The sequence below is a fragment of the Solanum stenotomum genome, unplaced genomic scaffold (assembly GCF_019186545.1).
Source record: "Solanum stenotomum isolate F172 unplaced genomic scaffold, ASM1918654v1 scaffold17697, whole genome shotgun sequence".
Lineage (NCBI taxonomy): Eukaryota > Viridiplantae > Streptophyta > Magnoliopsida > Solanales > Solanaceae > Solanum > Solanum stenotomum.
This window is the reverse complement of record NW_026024671.1, coordinates 355-22078: the sequence shown is the minus strand read 5'-3', so window position 1 is coordinate 22078 and position 21724 is coordinate 355. Positions and strand designations below refer to the sequence as shown.

The following is a 21724-nucleotide window of genomic DNA, read 5'->3' as shown; positions in this document are numbered from 1 at the left end:
CATTTTCAAGATTAATTAATTAATCTATTAAGGATATAATGGGCAAAAAATAGTTATTTATGCATAAATTTTATAAAATGACATATATTATGGTTCAACTATTTTTAGAAAGGGGCGATATATAATATGGGACGGATGGAGTACATTTTTCTGTTGCTTCTCACACAACTTTAACAGTGGTTTAAAAATAAAAAATAAATAAGTTCAATTGAAATGATAAGAAAAAATAAAATAAGTATTTCAAATTTGTTGTACTTATTGCAAACAAAGTTAGGACGATTTTTTTTTTCCCACCAGTTTTGGTTTTCTTGTGTGTTTAAATTTATGTAGCTATTGGGGAAAAAAATATTCCCTCCATTTTTATTCGTATACCACCATTTTAGATGTCATATTTCTTAAGAATTAGTAAAGATTACTATTATAGCCTTATTTAGTGATTTCACGAAGTCAAATTTTCAATAAATAAATATAAATTAATTTATATTGATTAATTAAATTGACATATGAACATGTATTAAATATTTAGTTTTCTTATATTGTTCAAATTCATACTTTCAATCTCAAGGATTAAAAAAAGAATTGTGTCATTTATTCATTAATTTTGTGAAATGACAAACATGAAAAATCATCTATTTTTAGCAAGGACGATACATAAATAAAAATAGAAGTACTCTCTCCGTTCATTTTTACTCGTCACTTTTTCCTAAAATAGATTTTCATTTTTACTTGTCACTTTTGACAGAGGCAGACCCACATGTAAAGATGAGAGTGCATGTGCACCCGTTAACTTCGAAAAAAATAATGTGTATATATATATATTTTAATTTTTTTTTTTGAAAGAGGCTAAAATATAAATAAAAGTACCCTCATGAAAAGCATAAAAGACAGTTAGTACTACTGGTACAAAGCGTGTGTGACCACCCATACGACTGTGGTTTGATTCTAGCTAACACTACATTTTATTATTTTTATCAATTCATAATATTTGTGCACCCGTAGTATTCAAATCTTGGGTTCGTCTCTAACTTTTGCTATATCAAGAAAAGACAATTATATTTTCTCACATTTACCGTTAGCATTAAATATTCTTTCTTCAATTCATTTTTCAAAATTTAATATATCATCTAATAAAATAATTTAGTAAAATACTTATATCAATAATTATTTCTTTAAGAAATATATCAAGTTAAAATATAACAAGTAAAAGTGAAACAATGTATAAGATGTAACTACCATTTATAGTGCATTTAATTTATGTCACAACTTTCATGGTTGCCTGCCACTTTGCCATCCCCAATGTTGCCCCTGCAGTCTTTTGGTGAATTAATTCAATTGGAGGTCCTCGAAGCGAATAATTCCGATAAAATGTGAGTATATATTTGTGATCATGATATACAAATGGAAGAAATTAAATTTTGATCACTAATATAGGTCAATCAGGATTTATATAAATAATAATAAAATAAATTTATTAATTATTGACACTTACTCCTTTTGTTTATATTTTACTTGTTCAATTTTAACTTGACACACTTATTAAGAAAATAATAATTGATATATTAAGTTTTACCATTTTGCTTCTATTGATTGATAGAATTTTAAAATTAACTTACTCATTAAAGAGGTTCTACCTTTTTCAAAAATATTAACTCTCTAAATAAATTGAAGGGTATAATAGATAAAAAAATATATTGCTTTTTCTTGATTTGTCAAAAATAAGAAGTAAAAAGGGACAAGTAAAAAAGGACAGAGGAGTACTACTTAGAGTATGTTTGGCATTGCTGCTAAAAATTATTTATTTTTAGAAACTAAAACTGCTTATTTTTAGAAGCGCTTTTTTAAAATACATTTTCAGAAAAAATGTTTTTGTCACGCCCCGAGCCTGTACCCTGAACGTGGCCGGCACTCAGAGACCATTGATGGCCCCAAGCGAACCCTTGGCCTGACTACTTAACTCAGCGGAAGACTTAACTCAACATAATATAAGATCATAAAACAACTTAAATGATAAAATCTGGCCACAGTGGCAACTTATGTCTCAAAATAGAATATCTGCAAATACATAGATAAGAGACTCATGAAGCCTCTATAATACTGAGATGAATGTTATGACAGACTCCACAACATCCTAATAAGGAAAACTAGGAAAACGAATAAAAGAGTCCTCTGGAATGCAATGAGGCTCACCACTGACTCTGGAGTGCTCAACTAGATCAACGACGCACTGGATGCTGATTCTGGTTACCTGCGTCTGCATCATAATAAGATGCAGACCAACTAGCATCAGTACATTGAATGTATAAGTATGCGAGTTGGAAAACTAAACAACAACTTAAGATTGAAAAGAGTACAAAGGAACACTTACCTTGGCTCTGTTCAACTCATGAATAACTGAACTCAATATAAAGTAATAAGACACATGCAATATATATAAAGCTTGTAAAACAATGTAGACAACTTAGTTCGCTAAAGATAAGGCAATAACAAACTCAACTCTACTTATATATAAAAGCAATATAACTTTAGGGGGAGATTCTTTAACCGACAACCACCACTATGATCCCTAGTGGTGATACAACGTTTTACCTCACGTTGTCCAAGGACCATCCTATACCTTGCCGTGGTATAAAACCTTACTTAACTTAGTGGATCCACTAGCTTAACTTACGTGATCATCTAAAAAGTATGACCCGTTAAATCCCATGTTGGCCACATGGTTCTTATGGAGATTTGAGTTAATATGAACTCGCTTCCCGAATTCGGTGCTCAATACTACTCCCAAAATATACTTTAGCTCATATGTGTTTTAAACATCTCTTTCTTTAGTTTGAGATAATTGCTCAAAGCTTAGCTCAGAGGCTCTCTTGGAATCGATGTTCCCTTTACTAAAAACTAGCCAAAGGCTCTTTTGAAAATCATAGTTCCTTTCTTGCTCAAATGTGAAAACATTTATAAACTTCTTTGGGAATACTTAGTTCCCTAATAACTTTTGAGAAATGAATTCAACTCTCAACTCTTTACTCTTTACTATACTTGAAGCTTAAGCCTTAACACGTGGTTTAAACGTTTAATAAAGAAACTTTAAGAAACTTTGCTTTGAATTGCTTATTAACTTCTAGACTTGACTCTTAACTTCTTTGACTTTGACCTTAACTTTCCTTGATTTGGATTATGGATTCAAGGTTCATGATCTCATGTTTATGGATGATTTCATGATGTTTAGATGTACCTTAGAGTGTTGGAATCAACTAGAAAACGTAGGTACATCGCTTAGAGACTAGTACGAAAAGATGGGGGAAGAATGGGGTGAACTGGCGTCCTTGGCGCTCTGAGAGACGTGGGGCGCCAGGCCCCAAACTTCAGAGAAGTCTGTGGGGCACGCTGGCTGGCGCGGATCCCCAAGGCCAAAACTTCAGAGGCTGCTTTGGGAGGCGCTGGCTGGCGCGGCGCCCCAGCCTTGTTGCCTAGGTTTTCTCAATTTTTCTTCTCCGTTTTTCATCTCTAAACCCTCAAATCTTCCCTAATTCTTTTCCCAAACACTTAGGATCAATTGTACCCTGAATACACAACCAATCTAACTCAAAAAACAGCCCGGAAACATGAATCAACTCAACCAACAAGAACTTAACGAATTTCAACAAAGTTCTTCAAGAACTCACTAACTTTTCATTTAATCAACAACCATTCTCTGAATAGAAATAAGATGGGAGTGTGGGTGAACTAACCCATCACGAAAAGATCTCACATACCTTATTAGGGATCGCCCCCGATGAATTCCACTCCAAACGCTTGACGTTCTTGGCGAAATCTTGGCTTTTCTCCCTTTCTTTCTTCTTTTCTCTCTTCTCCAAACCCTAAGCGTATTTCTCAATTCTCCAAACTGACTAAGTCATGTTTTTACCCCAATAAATCCCTAAAAATGAATTAGGAAAATAATTAGAGAAAAGACTACTTTGCCCTTCCCTAAATCCGGATTAGGACTTTCCTCAATCCAACAACCCAACTTCCGAAAGGCATATCTCACTCAAACGATGTCGAAACGCGCAAACTCGGCGGTGTTTGAAAGATCTTCCCAAGGGCTTTCCAACCATATCAAAAACTACTCCTAACTCATCCTGAGTTATGAGATATGGTCGTTTGAAAATGACCAAAACTCATTTTCTTAACTTAGACAAAATTTCCAGATTTCCACATTCTTTCCAAAAATGATTATTTTCAAATTTTAAACTCTTTCTAGTCGTTTCTAGGTGCGAGATGTTACAGTTTTAAAAAAACAATTTGTGTTTGGCAAATTCATTTGAAAAGTGATTTTGATAAGTAATTTGTGTTTTGCTAATATTCTTTAAAAAGTGCTTTTGAGTGTCTAATTACAAATAAATGAGCAAGTATCAATGTGCTTTTAATATAAAGATTAGAAATTATTTTAAACATCTAATACAAAAACTTTGATTACATTTTTAATTTAATTATTCAAAATGTACATATTCAAATTTCCAATCAATATTGTACATAGATCAATATTGTTGAAAAATATTGAAAAGAGATTATTTTTTTTGTTATATGTTACCTATTTTGTTGGACTCAATCTTCGTTATTTTTTTTTGGTTATATTACTCTAAAGTTTTTAAAAAAATCAAATTAAAATAAAATAATATGTAGATTAAAAAAAGAAAAAATTGTTATTTGTTACTTTTTTTAGCGGGTCTAAATCTTTAATTGTTATTTTTCTCTTTTTTAAGCCTACAAAGATATTGCTATTACTTTTATTTTTAATTATATAAAATAATACATAAAGTAATGTATACAATATAATATATAAATAATAATAAAAAACATAAATAAAAAATATTATATAAAAATAAAAAATAAAATTCTTAAATAAAAATCAACCAAATTTATGAGATATGTTAATTAATTAATAAGGGATATATTCATAAATATGTACATATGTAAGGGATATTTTAATCTTAAAAAAATAATTTTCTATTTCTACTTTTTTTTAAAAAATAACAGAAATTTTTAGTTTTTTCCAACAGCAGAAAAGCTTATACTTTCATTTAAAAGCAATTTTGAGAATTTGTCAAACACTTAATTTCTCAAAATAACTGTTTTTTTTTTCTATAAAAAAAAACTCATGTGGCCTCCCAACAACAATGTCAAACAGGCTCTTAGACATCCCCTTATTTAATGAGCATGTCTAAAGATGGAAAAATAATTACTCTCTCCGTCTAATAATATTATCTATTATACTATTTTGAAATATTCAACAATACTTGTCCATTTTATGAAATCAATGACTAATTTTACAGTTAGTTCTTAATTTACCCTTATCATTAATTATAGTTATTTCTTCATTACATTTTTCAAGACATTATATTTTATTATATTCAAAGGGTGATATAGTAAAATTATCTCTCTATAGTTTCTTAAGAAATAGTAAAAAGTGTGCAAAGTCAACAATAGATAAATATTATTGGATAAAGAGAGTAATAAATTTTCCATACATCAAAAATGTTTTGCATACATTGAAAATATTTTCCATGTATGGAAAAATAATTAATAAATTATTACTTCCTCCGTCCTTTAACAATTGTCCACTATACGAAAAATAATTGTTCAATTTAGTAAATCAAGAGATAATTTACCTTTTGTGTCTATTTTACTCTTGTTATTAAATACTATTTATCATCTAACACATTTCTCAAAATATTAAATTTAATAAAGTCAAAAGATAATATAGTAATATTATTCTTATTTATTTTTTAAAAGTGTGTCAAATCAATAGTGGACAACTATTATTGGTGAGAATACTATTTTACCCTTATTTAGAAAGGACAGTTTAATAGGACGAACACTGCATTAAAATGTGGTACAAAAAGAAAGGTAAATTGTACCTCAAATAGGACTTGAGGTGTAAAAGTAGGGTTAAAATAGTAAATTCTTCAAAAGTGCATAGTCTGTACTGCTTTATGTAGAAGCACGTGTATCACTACTTTTTATGTCAAAAATGGAACATCTCACATTTTGCACTCTTTCTTCTCTCACACTTTCTTCTTCTTCATTCTTTGAAGAATCTAGAATGTGCTCCACATCTATTCTCGCACTTTCTCGATCATTTGCTCTTTGTCGAATTCTGATCATTGTCTTAAATCTCTGTTTGGCCCTCAAATTCGTCTTCGTTCCTATTGTATTACGGTGAGTTTTTCCCCCTAATTTTTCTACTCTTAAATATGTCCAACCCTTGAAAAAAAACACCTCTAATGGTAGCTATTTTATAAGCCAACAAGAGCTGGGACGAACAGAGGACGAACACAGCTCCAAAACTTGGTGTATTGATTTGCACAGAAAGGCACAAAAAGTGGACAGTGAACTTACGAAGAATTCTAAAATTAAACAGTGTGTTCCTTTTAACTTGGTCTATTGATTTGCACATGCATGTATATATACATGACTATTTGACTACTGTAAGCCTTTAATGTGGAAATTGATTTGGTAAAGCTGTCGAAATGAAGGTAGATCAACAAAGTTGAAGTGATTGAGCTTTCGTTGGAAATATTTGGTCTCATACTGCTAATTTTGGGACTCTGTTGTATACTCATTTTATCATTTTTAGCCTATGTTTTCTATTGAAGTTAGAATTTGTTTTTCTCTATTTTTTAGTATCTTCAATTACATTCGGACATTTGGGTATTTAATATTATTGTTTTAAATTTTTGAGTTGCCACGAATTCTAAATTTCAACAAGATAAAGATTTATGTGATTACATTCATGTAAATGGTTATCCTAAATTTAATGGGTATATATTATTATTATTCTAACGAAAGGACTTTTCTTCGATTTTTCAATAAACACGAGTTTTTACTCTTTTTTTATATTTTGGATTTTTTCATTATATAATTGTGAATCTCTATATGTTGCCTGCTGTAAGTTTAAATTTCGTTTGTGTTTTTACTTCTCCCTTTTCCCCAATTTCTCTTCCTAATCTGTCCAGCTCTTGAGAAAGGGCCTATGACGGTGGCTACTCTCATTCTTCTTTGGATATATATTTAGGTCTGCATGTCGTTCAATTTAAGGATAATTTGCTTCTTATCTTGAAAGTGCTTGCTAGAAAACAAATTACACTATTCTGTTTGTATTATTTTCATTGTAATTCTTATTTTCCCAAATGTTACATTGATATGTCTCAAATGTATGTCATTTTATCCCAATGGTTGTCCTATTACAGTCATTTACTATTGTCTGCATTTTTGTGTGTCAATTCTACGTATTTTTTCCAGATTACATTAAGTTATAAATTAATTTAACAAATCATGAACTACTCGAAACATGAATGGAAGAAAATAGAGATAATGTGTCTGTCCAAGAAAGAACTTTTGACAGAAATTTGCGTCGTCGTACTAGATATGCACAGATGTTATCGAAGAGAAAGGAATTATTTTTATCCCAGCTAAGAGAAAAAAGGGCTGAATCGAAAAGACAAAAACTCCTTCATCAATCAAATAGTACTGCCGCTTTTACAATCAACACTTCTTCGTTATCTCCTTAACAAGGTGAGCTAACCATATTGTTATCTTCCTTCTGTGAAATGTGTCTTCTGAATATCTATAGTTATAGTTAGACGCTTCAGCTCACCTATTCTTACTAGAGTTATTTTCCTCATTTTGTAGTTGAAGCTTTCGAAGCTACAAACCTACTAGTTACTTCAACTAGACGAGAACGTATAGTTAATTGCTTATCTACCTTCGAAGTAGGTGAGTTCAGAAATATTACTTCAACTATTTTGACTATATTGATTTTTAATAATTGGCTAGCTGTCTCTAAATATTGTTATTCCTCATACTAGGATCAACATCAACTGCATCTTATGCTGCAAGTAAATTAAATTCAAGATGTGCTGCAAATGGAGGTATGCTTCTTTCTACCAAAGTAATAAAAAAACATGTATTGTCGTGCCTTTAGATAACAAATAATTGTTTTTTACCATGCACATGTAGAATAAGTTAGAAGTCAATCTACAAAATGATAATTTATTTGCCAAAAGATTACTTACTTTTAAAGAAAGTTTCAAATTGCAATTTTGTGCAGCAAAAAGGTTTCAATATGAATCACCAGGTTTTTGTTGTGATAATGGATTAATTATACTAACTTCTCATAACATGCCTACTGAGTTGCAAAATTTGTTCTTGGCTGACTCCAAAGAATCTCAACATTTTTGCACTTACAGTAGAGTCTACAATAATATGTTTGCATTCACTTCACTTGGAGTACATTATGATAGAGAATTAGCAAAGAGAAATCGTGGCATCTATACATTTAAAGTCCAAGGACAAATGTATCACTTCATTGATGATTTGATACCCTCAAGAGGAAAAGGAAAAAATTACAATTATATTTCTATGATAACGAAAATGAGCTAACAAATCGAATGACGTTATTAGATAATCTTAATGAGGTGATTGTTACAAAGCTCATGGATATACTAAAAGTTAATCCTTATTCTACTTTTCTAAGATCGTTAACAGTTGTTCCAAATTTATCTGAATTTTATATTGCTCTAAACTCAAGTTTCAATTTAGACCAAAGAACACATAACTTACCAATTGCATCGGAAGTTGGGGAAATTTGGATTGAAGATCAATTAAATGATAAAATTTTCTCACCACATATTCGAATTTATACTCATAGTAACAAGAGTCAATTGGTAAATTACTATTATGGATGTAATGACCCATTGCAATATCCACTGTTATTTTCTTATGGTCAAAATGACTGACATTGTGGTATTAAAAAAAATCAAAAAGACGTACACTTATTCCAAAACACAAATTTATTGTGAATATGAGCAGCTACTAAGTATAATGAATATGACTTCTATTGATGGAGTCCTTGACATGGAATCTACAGTTTTATCAAAAGGATTGAGAAAAAGAGAGATTGTTTCTTGTCGTGAATATTATTGTTATAAAATTCAAATAAGAGATCAAGAACCAAATGAAACTTTACATTCTGGAAGGGTATTTCAACAATACATAGTTTACCAATATTTAAAACTTGAGACACAAAGATTATATTTTGTTTCGTTTAATCAATATCTATTTAGAGTTGAAGCCTTTCAAGGAATCATTGATTTATTGAGGCAAGGAGAAAGAGATGCTTCCAATATTGGGAGACAAAAATTTCTTCTTGGTAGTTTCTGTTTTATTTGGAAAATATATTTTGATTGGTTTAGAGTCGCCACTTAATTTTTAAGAAAAATCAAGAAAACTATTATTTTCAAAAGACTAAAACAGTAAATCTATTGAAAACTTGAAAAGGGTTCGAGGTTCTTATTAACATTCTAGGAAGGTTTTAAAAGCACCTAGAATGTCCACTAATGTGGTTATCCGACAATCGATCATTTGGCTAAAATAATTTAACTTAACTTGATTGAACAAAATTTGTAATTAGGACCATTTTAAGGAAAACAGAAAAATGTCGCAATATTATTTAAATGAAGCGTTTTGTAAACTTACGTATTTATTCATTTATTTATTTTGAAGTCGAGTGAGAAACGGCTAATTTAGTTAGGTGATTAATTCAAAAATGGGTGTCTTTTGGAGATTTGAATATTTCGACCTTAAGACTAACAACAAATATTAACAAGTAAATAAATATAATAAGAAATGAATAGGGAAAGAGACTTGGGCCCAAATCTGGTTTTCCTGTCCGCCTGGGCCAGTATTTGGGCCCATTTTCGTTTTGGGTCTTTGGCCCATTTAAGTCATATGCACCTGTCCTAAACTAATCTTCGAATTTTGCCTTTCTTTTGGCTTTTGGCCCAATCCTTGTCTTCTTGTACCTGTCTTAATAACTAACAAATAATAATAACTCAAATAAAATAGGCTTAGGCCCAAAAATAACAAAATACAATTTTATATAAAGAGTGAGCCTTTGGCCCAATCTTTTTCAATTCTCCTCCGCTTTCACATCCTTCCACCTTCGAGACCTATTCATCGGTTTTTAGTTGGCTGACTCGATAAAGATGGTTTGAGCCTTTATGGCTCTTCCGAAATGCAAGGAGGAAGATAGGAGTTCGTAGTGAACTCAGGCAGATTGCACATGCAAAGAAAAGGGGATAGAAGAAATGAATTAGTAAGTATTTAATAGAGGCTGATCTAACAGATCTTAAGAATTCCAAGTAAAGTCCAACATAGATAAAATGTAACGCACTTGAATTAATAATGCTATCAAAGGAAATTTAATAGGACGCATTAAGACATCTGATCATTCTAAATCTCAAGGGGAAAATCAAATAATAAGTAAAGAGGTTAATTGAAACGAACAATCAAGAAATGATTACCCTAAATACTTGACGCATAATCTGATTCAAGGAGGAAGGAAAACCCCCAATACCCTTATTATCCATTTAAACTCATACAAACTTACACATGTTTTCAATTAAAATTAAAAGATGAGCCAAGAAGAAACACACTGCCATAACATACAAAAAAAAAATGAATAGAAACTTGGACCAATTTAATGCACATAAGACAAACAAGTTTTAATGGCATATCACATACAGAAGATGACCAATTAATTTATAAAGCAACATTAGAGAATAGACCAAGTAAAATTATACTAAAGATTGACTTAAATTTTGGGGAAATGACAACTTAAACCGACAAAATGAAACTAGCGTTTAATCTCTTAAAATTACCTAAGACAAAGCAATCTCATATTTTAAATAGACTAGCCGCACAAAAGGGCCACACCCCCACTGAATTGATATCCAAACACTGCATCGACTAACGTACGCTAAGTTCAAATCCAACAACAAATATTAGTATTCTATACTAAAGTAGAATGAACTATATACTTGAGCAACACCAATATAGACCTCATGAAAAAAAACCGACATAAGAAAGAGATAAGGGAGGCATGCTAAGGAACTCATACTTAAGCAGCAAAATTAGGCATTTTTCTTTGACTAAAACTCTACGTAAGATGGAGACACGAACATGGATAATATGAGGTAAGCTAAGCAGGAACATGCTACACTTTCAAACAACAATGGGGAAGGGACGGAGGAGGACCAAACACCATTGAATGAAAATGATTTGGGTACAGACATTTAAATCAAATTTAGCATGCTTCAGGGTTGAGACCAAAATGACAAACAAGCTAAATTTAATCGGGGATAGAATCGATGCTTACCGAGAATTGCACTAACATCAGTAAACAACTAAATACTAGTTGACAATCATACAATATCACGCACACTTTCAGATTTCAACACTTCAAGAGGCGAAAGGAATGAGCCGTAGGCATCGAACTTGAGAATAGAAACAAGAAAAATAGGACATGCTGTAAAGTACAAAGAGGGAAAGCCAAAACTTGCCTTTCAAAATAGACTCGACCAAAACGAATCAGTAACGAGTCAAAACAGGCAGCAACAAATTCGATTGAACAATTCGAACCATGGCCGATACAACACCTAACTCATAATGTTGACATTTTTGGTTTATTCGTTCAACTTGAGGTAAAAAAAAAGTCAAAAATTAAACAATGTTATATATTTATGGCGATCAGAAAATGAAGTAGAACGAATAAAGCATCTCGACAACTAGACTAAAGGCGACTAGGAACGTAAAGAAAAGGTAAAGGGACAGAACATCATAACCAACATATTCAAAGTGCAAATCATATAAGTGTGAACAACATGACCAACATATTCAAAGTGCAAATCATATAAGTGTGAACAACATGACCAACATGAATCAAAGTAAACCTTATTGATTTCGGATCCAAGCTTACTGTCCGAAAACTCACAAGAAAAAAAAAACAAGTATCGAATACACGCAATATGCTACATTGAGAACGAGATACAGAGAGAAGGTTTATACCTTTCTCGGGGCAGCTAACGGGAACCAAGAGCTAGCAACGACTTCATCGCTACGCGAACTTGACCCCGGATAGCAAATAGGGAGTCTGGACAAAAATCCGAGAAGCTATCTCAAGTTCGAATGAACTTGTGATAGGGCGATGGATAGCACCAAAAAGAAAATAAAACTAAGTTCTTAGACGAGTTAACCTCTCTATTTCAGAGTGTATTTCATATATCTTCCGACTGCTTCTCCTTAAGCTATTCTTCTATTTTTTGCTAAAAAAAAAAAAAACTCTTCCAATTCCCCAAAAAAAGTCCCCCTCTCTACAATGAATAAGGGGAAATATATAGAAGAAACTAGGGTTCGAAATGGGGGGAAAATGGATGAAAAATTCGAATTCAAAGCCCATTTCAAAATTCAAAACTCAAAATCTTCTTTCACCATTTTAGGGGAACACCTTTTTCTGAAATTTTCTCCCCATTCCGAAAGAGGAAAGGGGAGAAACGCGTGCTACTGTGATGAAAAAGACGCTGCCCCTGCTGTTCACGCGTTGGACTGCTGGAATTTTGTTGTTGTTCGCTGCTTCTCCTTTTTGGAATCGTTGTGTTAGCGTGGGATTAGAAAGGAAGAGGGGATGGGGTCGGGTCAGGAGTTATAGGGAAAAAGGGATGCTGAAAATTAAAGGGGATTGAGGGAATTGAAGTGGGCTGTTGCTGTTGACTGGAAATAAAAAAAAGGATGGGTTGGCTGATGGAATTGAAGTGGGCCGATCTGGAGATGGGAATTTGGGCCCGTTTCTTGGCTGAAAATGGGGTCAAAACATGGATAGGTTTTGCAAATTAGGAAATAGCCACATGAATTGCAATTATGGCCTATGAAAATTAACAAGTTAGTCAAATTGAGTTTAATTGGTTATTCGGCTAAAACTAAATAAGACGAATTAATATAAATTAATTAACGAGCTTATTAATGTCAACGAAATAAAATAATTAACTTAATTATAAGCTAAATAATTCCAAATATAAACTATTATATAATTAAACTAATTAACCAAATATTTAATTAAAACAAAATCTTTTTGAGATGGTTTTCAAATATTCATAAACTATACTAATTGTTTAGAAAACTATAAAAATTGACTAAAATTACCTTAAAACAACTTTTGAAAAATATTTGAATTTTATAAAGTTAATTATTTTAAATAATTCGAAATTGAAGAAGCTCGATAGTTAAGTTATATTGTGGAGGTCCAAAATTGGGTGTCAACATCCCCCTTTTAGGAGAGTTTGCATCCAAAAAGTATTTGGCAAAAGGCATAATTTGCCCTCTAAACTTGTACCCAAAAGTCATTTATACACTTTAACTAATGCGGCGACCTATTACACACCTTAAGTACATAAAAGTATATTTATTTCCTCCTTCCGTCACCCAACCCAGGACATTATACCTAGAATGAGAGCCACTCTCCTCCTAGTTAAGCCATGTAATAAAAGACCTCAATCCGATTCATTTGACCCAAACCCGATTCTTTTCACCCAAATCCATTTTATTTTACCCTAGTCCATTTATTTCACCCACCCGTTTCCTTTCTCTAAGAACATCAAAACCTAATAAAAAAAATTCGTCTGTAAATCCTTATATTAGCTAAAGATTTCTTCAATTTTGTAGTGTTTTTGAAGCATCCTTGTAGTTTTAACCATCTAATCAAGTTTTCACTGTCATATTTGAAAAGCATTGGTGTGTTGTCGATCGAGGCGTTCATCGTTTGGTGGAAACAAATCGGTGGTTACTAGGGTTTGTGGGTACAATCGAGGCGCTCATTGTTCATAGTTTGTTGTCATCTCCATATCTGAAAGGTCAGTCAAACATCTCTAGGGTTACTTCATAGTTCATACTTTTTAGCTTAGGGTTATTTCGTCTTTACTTTTTTTCAAGTTTATTGTTTGTCGTCTTTCATTCACATGATTCCCCTTTGTTGTTGTATGAATTTTGTTGTTGTATATGTTTTGTCGTTGTTATTGTGGGTTAACTGTTAACATTATTTTTAGGTTAAAATGTCTTTTGAATTGATTAGTTTGAGATTTTACCACGGTGGTGTTACGAAGATTGGAAAAAAAGGATACAAGGGGAAACCATATCATGGTGGAGGAGTTTATGAGTTTTTAGATGTTGATATAGATAGGTTATCTTATTTTGAATTGAGGGATTGTCTGAAAGAGTTGGGGTATGAACCTGGACAATGTGTGTTGTATGTGAAACTTCCTAGAAGTACTGCTATGTTAGTAATCAAATCTAACTATGATACTACTTTAATTGTTGAGTGTTTGAGTCATGGAGATATTTTGGACTGTTTTGTGTGTCACTTTGTTTCTAATCCAATTTTGGTCCCGCCTTTATTGGAATATGGGGAAAGTGGAGTAGGTGAGGGAGCATCTCAAAACAATGGGCCTAATGCATCTTTTGAAGCTGAATTAGAACCAACACATGAGGCCCAAGAACCTGCCTCAAACCCTGCCCCTGCCCCTGCCAATTCAAATACATCTTCTCATGTACACTCTTTCACTGCTCCAAATACTCATCCTTCTACTCATCAAACTCTAACCCTTATCCATCCTTCTACTGATCCAACTCTTGACCCTGTACATCCTTCCTCTGATCCAATTTCTGACCCTGTCCATCATTCTAATGAACAAGATTCAGATAGAGAATCATTGAAAGGGGGGGGGNGATTTAATGAAAGTGATGTAGATGATGATCTAAGAAGTTTTAGGGAGGAAAGGGGTAAACGAAAGAGAAGGAAAAGGGACAAAGAGCTCCATTGCCTGATCATGTCAAGTTAGGAACAAAAAAAAAGGGCCAGATGTTGGATATGATGAATCTACAGATGGTAATAGAAACAACTTAGAAGGCAAGCTAACTGGTGATGAGCCTTATTATCCCTCAGATAAAGCTGCCAGTTTTGAAACAGATCCAGATGCTTTCAGTGATGATGAATAAGAGGTTCAACAAAGAGAGAGTTAAGCCAAGAAGGAGAACGAAGGTAAATAGAGTTGTATTTGATGCATCTTCTCATAAAGTAGTGTGGGAATTGGGTCTTGTATTTGAAAGTGTTAATGAGTTTAGATATGATGTTACCAAATATGTTGTTGCTGAACATGTTGCAATTGAAATGTATATTAATGAACCAACAAGGGTAAGGGTTAGGTGTACAGTTGGTTGTCCTTGGATTTTATTTGCTAGCTTTGATTCTAGGAAAAATAATTTTGTTGTAAAGACATACAATCCAGTTCACAAATGTGATTCTACTAATAGGAACAAGTTTTGTAATAGCAAGTTCTTATCTAGTCGATACAGTGAAAGGATAAATGAGCAACCCGACATTAGAATCTTTGAGTTTCAAGGGCTTATTAAAAAAGAATTGGATTTATATGTTGGAAGAACAGTGTGTAGGAGAGCAAGAAACAAAGTATTTACAAGAGTTAATGGGTGACTATGCTCTTGAGTTTGGGAGGATTTTGGACTACAAAGATGAGTTGCTAAGAACTAATCCAGGTAGTACATGTGTAGTCAAGCTTCATGAAGAAACATTTGAAAATGGTAGAAAAATGTTTCAAGGCTTCTACATATGTTTTGATGCAATGAAGAAGTCCTCTTGGCTGGTTGTAGGAGGTGCATTGGTTTGGATAGTTGTTTTCTAAAGGGAGTATCTAAAGGTCAATTATTGGTTGTTGTTTGTAAAGATGGGAACAATCAAATGCTGCCACTAGTTGGGCAGTAGTTGAAGTTGAAAATAAGTTTACTTGGGCTTGGTTTGTTAAACTTCTAAAGGAAGATCTTCAGTTGGGAGATGGTACAGACCTTACAATTATATCAGCTATGCAAAAGGTTAGAATATTTATTGGTTATTTTTATTTATATCATGTCTTGAATGCCATTTATTTATGAATGTCTTAGTTTCATGTCTTGAATTTTCTTGTAGGGTCTTGAAATTGTCATAACTGATCATTTGCCAAATGTTGAGCATAGAATGTGTGCTAGACACATCCTTGCTAACTGGTCAACGAAATGGAGAGGTCTTGAGAGAAAGAAATGTTTCTGGAGGTGTGCAAGGTCTACTTTTGAGGCTGAGTTAAATGATAACATTAGTTATATGAAAAGGTTGGGCAATAATATAGTTGATCATTTGTTGTATTATAATCCTGAAAGATGGAGCAAGCTTTACTTTAATTTTACCTCAAAATGTGATGTTGTAGACAATAACATGGTTGAGTATTTCAATTCATGGATATTAGCAGCAAGGCATAAGAATATAATTACAATGCTTGAAGAAATTAGGGTGAAAATGATGAAAAGAATAGGGCAGATGAGAGAGTTTTGCAATACTTGGATCTGTGACATTTCTCCAATGGCAAGTAAGGTTCTACAAGATAACACAACTAAGTCTATGAAATGCAGCATTGAATGGAACTCAGATACAGGGTATGAGGTACTTCATGGACAATACAGACATGTAGTAGATATTCAAAGGCAAACATGTAGTTGTAGAGCATGGATGTTGAAAGGCATACCATGTCCTCATGCAAAAGTTGCTCTTTACCATAGGAAATTGGACCCAATCAGCTACATTTCTCATTGGTAAAACAAAGAAACATACATGAAGACATACAACTACTTCATTCAGCCAGTTATGAATATGAAAATGTGGCCAGAATCACAAAACATCTCTGTGATACCACCTCATGTTAGGAAGATGCCAGGAAAGCCTGGCAAGAAAAGGAAGAAAGAGCAAGGTGAAACCAGTAAAACTGGAAAATTATCCAAAAGAGGGATTGAGATGTCATGCAACACTTGTCATAACAAGGGTCACAATAAAAGAAAGTGTCATCTTGGTGCACCTGCTTCTGGCACAAGCTTTACTGCTGGACCAAGTTCAAGACCTCCTTATGGCCCTGCTGTTGCACCAACATCAACACAAACTGCTGGCCGTACTGGCCTAAGAGCAACACCTGTTGTTGCACCAACACCAACACAAACTGTTGGCCCAAAAGCAACACCTAATGCTCCAACTGGAAGAGGAAGAGGTAGACCAAAGGGTTCAACAGAAAAGGTGATATAGTTTCCCTTATTTACTTCATGTATAAGTTTTAAATACGTTGCTTTACTGAATATTTTGTTGTTTTTTTAGGGTAGTGTTACTAGCAAAACAAGAATGGTTGGAATGAGTGTACTACACACACAAAGTGGTGCTACTATTATTAATGTAAGTTCCCTATTTCTATACTTAAATATCATTTATTATTTTTTCTTTAATCACAAATTAAGATTATTTATATTCATTTGAATAGCCCGGAATGCCTACTGAAAGATTTAGAAATGTGAAGTATTCAACAGTTGTCACTAGAGATCTTAGACATAAACCAACATATGGTGTGAAATGGAAAGGAAAACAAGCTATGACCTCAAGCCAACTTGAAGAGATAAGGAGAAGAAAACAAATGGAGACTAGGTCTAGGGCTGCACATTCGAGCCAAGAGAGCTCTAATGCAATCTAACTTGTTTTGGTAGATTTTTGTTGGTAATGCAATGTAGACATTATGTTTTGTTGGGTGATAAACAATGCAATGCACTTTATCCCTATTTAGTTCCCTTATATTTAAGACAATGAATTGACAGTTGTGACTGCATTTTGATTTGTGGTGTTTGATTATATAACTGCTTTGACAGATATTAACTTCTATTTTGATTAATGATTATGCAATATGGATGTCTATTTATGTAACAATATTGCTTCTCTTTTAGTTGATGGTTTCTGCGTTTATGGAGGGAAATTAGTGACTACTTTAGCAGTGGCTACACAAACGTATAGTTTAGACAGTTGAGCAGATAGTTGTAGACACTAAATGTATAGTTTATGACCAAATACTTGCAACAATAAATGAGACGAATTAAGATAATGAAAGCCTTGCCAATTCTTTTTATTACACAAAAGCCTTACAAGTTCAACACAATATTACAAATTTTTGGTACAAGAAGAGATCATGACAATTTCCTTGAATCTCCTTCTCCTTTCAGAAACAATACTCTTTGAAATACTAAACTTACACCTAAAATACAAACACACAACAGAGCAATCCAAAGTTGTTTCTCCCTTTTCTTGGACTTGGCCAATTTGTTTTTCCATTTCTTTTCAACTGCTTTCATCTTCTTCAAATCATCATAAAAATTGTCCATTTTTGACTCTTTCTTGTTCATATCTGTTTTTCTTTCCATAGATTTGGTCAACTTAGTAGGCTTGTTGATTTCCTTATCTGAAGTTTCAACTTTTCGAGAAGATTCAACACTATGTTCAAGCTCCGCAATTCTTCCCAACAACTTGGGAATCACAAATTTGGATCTTGGATCAATATAATCATCTTTCCAAAGCCAAAAATCGCATGATCTAGCATTCTTAAAAAACAAAAGGCACGAATCATTCTATGGCTCTTGAAACAATGAAATGAATCATTCAACTCTTAAAAAAGATTAACTTACCCCATAGTAAGGACAACCCCAATATCTTCTACCAGGATTTCTCGGGGTCCAAGAGGTCAGCAAAGGCAAAACAAATCCATGTTTGCACCGCACCTCTTCCAATTCATGATCTTCCTCTTGCAAACAGAGCCTAGTCAAGCTTATTCGAGCCATTGTAGCACCTTAATAAGAATTACCGCGAATCAAACAACTAAAAATTCAAAATATGAAATAGATAGAAACAAATCAAAATGAAAAAGAGAGGAATGAATCAAAATGGAAAAGAGATGAATGAATAATAATGAAAAAGAGTTACCTTTGATTCAAAAGAAGGAATTTTGAACTATGTTTGAATTTAGGGTTCTTGATTCAGATTTTTGGGTGAAAATTTAGGGTTTTTGTTCATTAGGGTCGGGTGGGTGGGTTATAGGAAGAGAATGGGAATATAACCATTGGGTTGGGTTTTTTTAATTAAAAAATAAATAAAAATGACTTTATTAGCGTGTTGGCGCACTCAACTATGTGGAGCGAAACGCGCCCTGGGTTGGGTAACGGAAGGGGGAAATAAATATATTTTTATGTACTTAAGGTGTGTAATAGATCGCCGCATTAGTTGAAGTGTGTAAATGACTTTTGGGTACAAGTTTAGGAGGTAATTTATGCCTTTTGTAGTTTAATCTAATCTATCTTTGAAAATCTATTTAATTTACAGATTTTCTTATTTGGATTAAATGCTTCAGATGAATAAAAAAAAATCAGAAATCAAAGAAAAAATGACTAATTATTTGCACTTCTTGTAGTTTCGTGCAACTAAACAGACTTTCGCTTTAAATTTAAAAATGACCTATTAAACCCCATCGCTAGTATTTTTCAAAGAGACCAAATAGAAAAACAGAACAAGAAAAGAAAAATCAGGCTTCAAGATTGAGAAAAAATGCAAATCCATCAAGCCATTACAAACCTCGTAAGAGTTGTTCCCTTTCTGCCTTCAGGTACTCCATTTCCATGAACTTGTTCTCTCCTCCCTAAAAACTTGTAACTCCCCTACTTCCTCTGCCAGAGATAAGGTTTGAAACAGATGTACTATCGCTAAACCAAAGCATGTAGAGTCCTGCAAAACTATGTCAAACAAACGAGAATGGAAAAACAATGTATGAACAAATTCAGAGCTATAATGGTGAATACGGTGTGATTGTGGCTACTAAACAGATTAAAAGTATAATAACAATACATATGTTTAATAAGACATAGCAATAGCACACCAAGATAGCTTGAAAGAGCTCTTAAAACCTCCTCTATATGAGAACGAGTTGAAATATAGTTAATAAAACTACTACTAGTCTTATATTCTCCAAGCTTAGTATGAGGAACATTATCATGTGTGAACTCCTCAAANACAGAACAAGAAAAGAAAAATCAGGCTTCAAGATTGAGAAAAAATGCAAATCCATCAAGCCATTACAAACCTCGTAAGAGTTGTTCCCTTTCTGCCTTCAGGTACTCCATTTCCATGAACTTGTTCTCTCCTCCCTAAAAACTTGTAACTCCCCTACTTCCTCTGCCAGAGATAAGGTTTGAAACAGATGTACTATCGCTAAACCAAAGCATGTAGAGTCCTGCAAAACTATGTCAAACAAACGAGAATGGAAAAACAATGTATGAACAAATTCAGAGCTATAATGGTGAATACGGTGTGATTGTGGCTACTAAACAGATTAAAAGTATAATAACAATACATATGTTTAATAAGACATAGCAATAGCACACCAAGATAGCTTGAAAGAGCTCTTAAAACCTACTCTATATGAGAACGAGTTGAAATATAATTAATAAAACTACTACTAGTCTTTCTTATATTCTCCAAGCTTAGTATGAGGGACATTATCATGTGTTAACTCCTCAAATAGTATCACATTCAATTTGACACTGGTTTATTGGTTAATATAGTAAGCATTGCTTCTGTAAAATCTCAGTGTTAGGTCAAAATTATATAGCTTATTACTAAAACAAGTGAGGCAACTCACTTGAGCATCTTGAGTCATTGAATCTACTTCATCAAGGATTATGCTTAAAAGGTGGGCAGGGATAAGCACTTAAATAAGTAAGGAAGATATGTTGTTAAACAACAAAGTAAAAGACAGGCTCAAAATGCATTAAATACTGAGTATCCAGTTATGTAAAGAGTATCACGAAAAACTCCACAAGTAAACCCATAAAGAAGATTCTGCTAGGTAGATGATTTTGCCAATTAGAATGTTCAAAGAAGGAAGTGCTCATCTCTTGAATTTGTCACATTAGTTTACAAATTCCAGAATAATTCCCTACATTTAAGTATAGGGATTAGGAAAAACAACAGGCATGTACGTTTTACATTACTAAAGTATAGTTTAAAATATTAACTAACTTATGGACATAGAATAAAGGAAGTAAATATATTTTCTTATTCAAAAATTTGAGCAATACAATCGTAGTTGTCTGTCAATGAATCATGGAGAAAATGTGTATGTAGAAATATGACTAGGTCAAGACACCTAACTAGCAGCAACTATAAGAAAAGCTAGGACTTGATTACAGGTCCTAGAAATTGTAGCAAGGCAACAAGCTATTTAAGTCCTTTCAATTTCTAGAAAAAAAACTGTAGAAAGAAAATAGATGTCCCAAAGTTCAACTAGTACTCAATATAATTCTTTGAAAACAAAAGGAGAGTTTGAATTGCTCCAAAAATAATGCACTTCTGTCAAAAAGTTCCAGTTTATTCCTCTTTAAACTTGAAAATCAAATCTGTTTGCTTAAAACTTTTATCTCAAGAAGTTGAAATGCTTTCTGAAGAATGTTATGCTTCAATATTTATGCAGCTTTTCCTATCAGCTTCGAGTTTCAAACTATACAGTCGTCACTACCCAATCGTAAATGTTTTTCTTTTTGTTCGACCTTGTTGAAGTACCCTTTGGCCGGGGACGATTAGGATGTGTTCTAGTGTTGATTATTGACATTTGTGCTACCAGATAGCAGTTTGTCCAGCATGTTGAACTTTGATTAAAGAGTATCTGCATCCTCACTGACATCTTTTGGTAAGTAAATCACAAGTTGACAATGTGATATTAGGTGTGTGTATGATTAGAAGAGGTACTGTATCACAAGTTGACAGTTGACACTATCCTGATTTCTAACCGGATAGTGTTTACGCATACCTTACACCTACTTTGGACTATTATATATAGCTAAAAATAATATTTCTTGCATACAAAATGTATTCATATTTGCTATTATTTTGTTTGTTTGGATAAGGCTTATGCGGTTTAGGATACAAGATAGAACATATAAGTCAATTCAAGGAGCATTGGGCAAA

General features: G+C 32.9%; 1 protein-coding gene across 1 annotated transcript; it reads right to left on the bottom strand.

Moving 5' to 3' along the window:
* Positions 1-17901: 17901 nt before the first annotated feature.
* LOC125850569 (uncharacterized) lies at positions 17902-21495 on the bottom strand. The gene is made up of 4 exons (XM_049530443.1): positions 21307-21495; positions 19842-19999; positions 18397-18557; positions 17902-18312 (listed from the first exon to the last, which is right to left on the bottom strand). Exons 2-4 carry the CDS (start codon positions 19885-19887, stop codon positions 17902-17904), a joined length of 618 nt encoding a protein of 205 aa, XP_049386400.1. The 5' UTR covers positions 19888-19999; positions 21307-21495.
* Positions 21496-21724: the final 229 nt, after the last annotated feature.